Raw genomic sequence first — 2,806 nt, 5'->3', positions numbered from 1 at the left:
GGGCCGGTGGAGGAGGAGGAGGAGCAGGGGGAGCCACCGTGGCCCTGCCGCTGCTCAAGGGCCACTTCGCGCCGGGCGGCGAGGGCCACTTCTGCCCCCGGATGAGCCACGGGCAGCAGCAGCCGGCCCCGCAGCAGCAGCAGCAGCCCGGCTCGGTGGCGGCAGCGGCGGCGGCCCAAGCGCTGGGCCACCCACCTGTTTGCGCAGCGGCCGCCTACGGCATGGGCGACCCCCGGCGTTTCCACTGCCTCGGCTTGGGTAGGTCCTGCCCCGGGCTGTGGGAAGGAGGGAAGGAGGGAGGGAGGGTGGAGGACCTGCGCTGGGGACCCGGCAGCCGGGCGCTGATGCCCCCTCTCCAGCTCTCCACTGGCCCCTTGAATCTCCCCGGGATTCCCTCGTCCTCTTGGGTTCCTTGGGGATCCCCGAGAGATCTGGGGTCTTTAGGTCGGATTTCAAGGGCAGGTTTCAGCCGGGGCTAGGAAGGCGCTCCCCTTCCCGGCGCGGTCAGGTGAGAAGCTGCTCCGCGCAGACGCAGGGACCGGGATTCCGGTCCTCTCTTCCTCCTCCTGAGAGGAATTCTCGGTTATCCCAAGAACCCTTCCAGGAGGAACGCCACCGATCCGGCAGCAGGGCCTTCTGGACTGAGGGAAAGGCGAACCGTCAGACCCATCCAGATGTTTGGGGGTTTTAAACCCCCTGCGTCCCAGCCACCCCCAGGACGCACAGACTTCCAGCCTTCTCCTGGAAGGATGCCCTGCCAGAAGATTTAAAAGAAAAAAGAAAAAAAAAAAAAGAAACACGCCTGATGTTTCCCATCGAATAACTCCAACCTGGAACTTAAGGGATGGGAGGCGGTGGGTCTTAAGGTGGAGAGATCTCTGTTCTTGGACCGAGGAAAGGAATCCGCGTGATCTCCATCTGAGAAAGAGAGAGAGAGAGAGAAACAGACAGAGAGAGAGAGAGAGAGAGAAAGAAAGAAAGAAAGAAAGAAAGAAAGAAAGAAAGAAAGAAAGAAAGAGAAACATGGAGAGAGAGAAAGAGAGAGAGAAAAAGAGAAAGAAAGAAAGAAAAAGAGAGAAAGAGAGAAAGAGAAAGGAAGGAAGGAAAGAAAGAAGGAAGGAAAGAAAGAAAGAAAGAAAGAAAGAAAGAAAGAAAGAAGAGAGAAAGAAAGAGAGAAAGGAAGGAAAGAAGGAAAGAAAGAAAGAGAAAGAAAGAAAAAGAAAGAAAGAAAGCGAAAGCGAAGGGATGGGTGACCCCCTCCCCCTCTGGTGCACCGTAGCAAAACTCGCACTCTCCATAGCGGAGATGCGGGAGAAAGTCTTTATTCAGCCCGGGGCAAGTAACACCTAACTTCCAGGGGGTCGTAGGCGAACCGACCGCAGGGGCTTTAGACCGGCCAAGGAGATTGTGTAAAGCCTCCATGTTCAAAGGCATTTTCGCTGTAATTGGCAGGAATTGGGAAGCAACAGCGGAAGACTTGTGAGAGAGAGAGAGAGAGAGAGAGAGAGAGAATGTCCGTGTGTGTGTGTGTGTGTGTGTGTGTGTGTGTGTGTGTGTGTGTGTGTGTGTGTGTGCATTGTAGGGACGGGGAGAGGGGGATACCTCCCTGTCCTGCTGCCGGGCTTCGGGTCCAGTTGCTCAGGTGGGCGGAGGTTGAAGCGCAACGAGGGATTTGTGGTCCAGGATGGGTTAAGCTCTTGTTGGGCTTTTTAACCGGGCTTTTTTTTTCTTTTTTTCTTTTTTTCTTTTTTTCTTTCTTTCTTTCTTACTTTCTTACTTTCTTTCTTTCTTTCTTTCTTTCTTTCTTTCTTTCTTTCTTTCTTTCTTTCCTTCCTTCCTTCCGTCCTTCCTTCCTTCCTTCCTTCCTTCCTTCTTTCTCTTTCTTTCTTCTTCTTCTTCTTCTTCTTCTTCTTCTTCTTCTTCTTCTTCTTCTTCTTCTTCTTCCTTCCTCCTCCTTCTCCTTCTCCTCCTTCTTCTTTTTCTCCTTCTTTTTCTCCTCCTCCTCCTCCTCCTTCCTTCTTTTTTCTTCTTTCTTCTTTCTTCCTTTCTTCTTCCTTCTTCCTTCTTTTCCCCTCGGCTCCCCTCGCAGGAGGCTCGGACGGCGCCGGCCCACTGCAGAACGGCAAGCGGATGCGCACGGCCTTCACCAGCACGCAGCTGCTGGAGCTGGAGCGGGAGTTCTCTGCCAACATGTACCTGTCGCGGCTGCGGCGGATCGAGATCGCCACGTACCTCAGCCTGTCGGAGAAGCAGGTGAAGATCTGGTTCCAGAACCGGCGGGTGAAGCACAAGAAGGAAGGCAAGGGCGCCCAGCGGAACACGCACGGCGGCTGCAGCTGCGCCGGCAACCCGGGCCGCTTCGCCAGATCCGAGGACGAAGAGTCGCTCTCTCCGGCCTCGGCCAACGAAGACAAGGAGGTCTCCCCGTTGTGAGGGGGCGCCCCGCCGGACTCAAGAGCCCCGCCGGACTCTGCCGGACATGGGACGATTTTCCCCCCTCGCTTGTTTTGAGCGAGCCCCGAGTTGCCGAGCTCAGGGGGGGTTGCCGCCTCCAAACGGCAGCCGATCTGGTTGCTCCCCAAACGGGGGAGATCCCAGATCCCGAGCTACGCCCCCCCCGTCCTGCCAGGTCCACGGCGGAGCAAAGCGCTCGAGGCCTCATTCGCCCACCCCCCCCAAATTAGGGGACAAGACTTAGTTCAGGGGTAGGCAACTTTGGCTCTTTTATGACTCGTGGACTTCAACTCCCAGAATTCCTGAGCCCGCCATGCTGAGGAGAAAGGGAGAGGTTTCCATGCTGAGCCAG

General features: G+C 55.8%; 1 protein-coding gene across 1 annotated transcript; it reads left to right on the top strand.

The window, feature by feature from the left end:
- Nucleotides 1-20: 20 nt before the first annotated feature.
- LOC107301899 (GS homeobox 2-like) lies at nucleotides 21-2,433 on the top strand (the record flags this gene model as incomplete). Its single annotated transcript, XM_029287158.1, has 2 exons — nucleotides 21-258; nucleotides 2,090-2,433. Coding segments are annotated over 2 exons (582 nt in total), but the record flags the coding sequence as incomplete, so codon positions are not given.
- Between the last annotated feature and the right edge of the window lie 373 nt (nucleotides 2,434-2,806).

The sequence above is a fragment of the Protobothrops mucrosquamatus genome, unplaced genomic scaffold (genome assembly GCF_001527695.2).
Source record: "Protobothrops mucrosquamatus isolate PMUCROS unplaced genomic scaffold, P.Mucros_1.0 scaffold19118, whole genome shotgun sequence".
In the NCBI taxonomy this organism is placed as follows: domain Eukaryota; kingdom Metazoa; phylum Chordata; class Lepidosauria; order Squamata; family Viperidae; genus Protobothrops; species Protobothrops mucrosquamatus.
The sequence above is the reverse complement of the archived record's forward strand: the minus strand, read 5'-3'. Positions and strand labels throughout refer to the sequence as shown.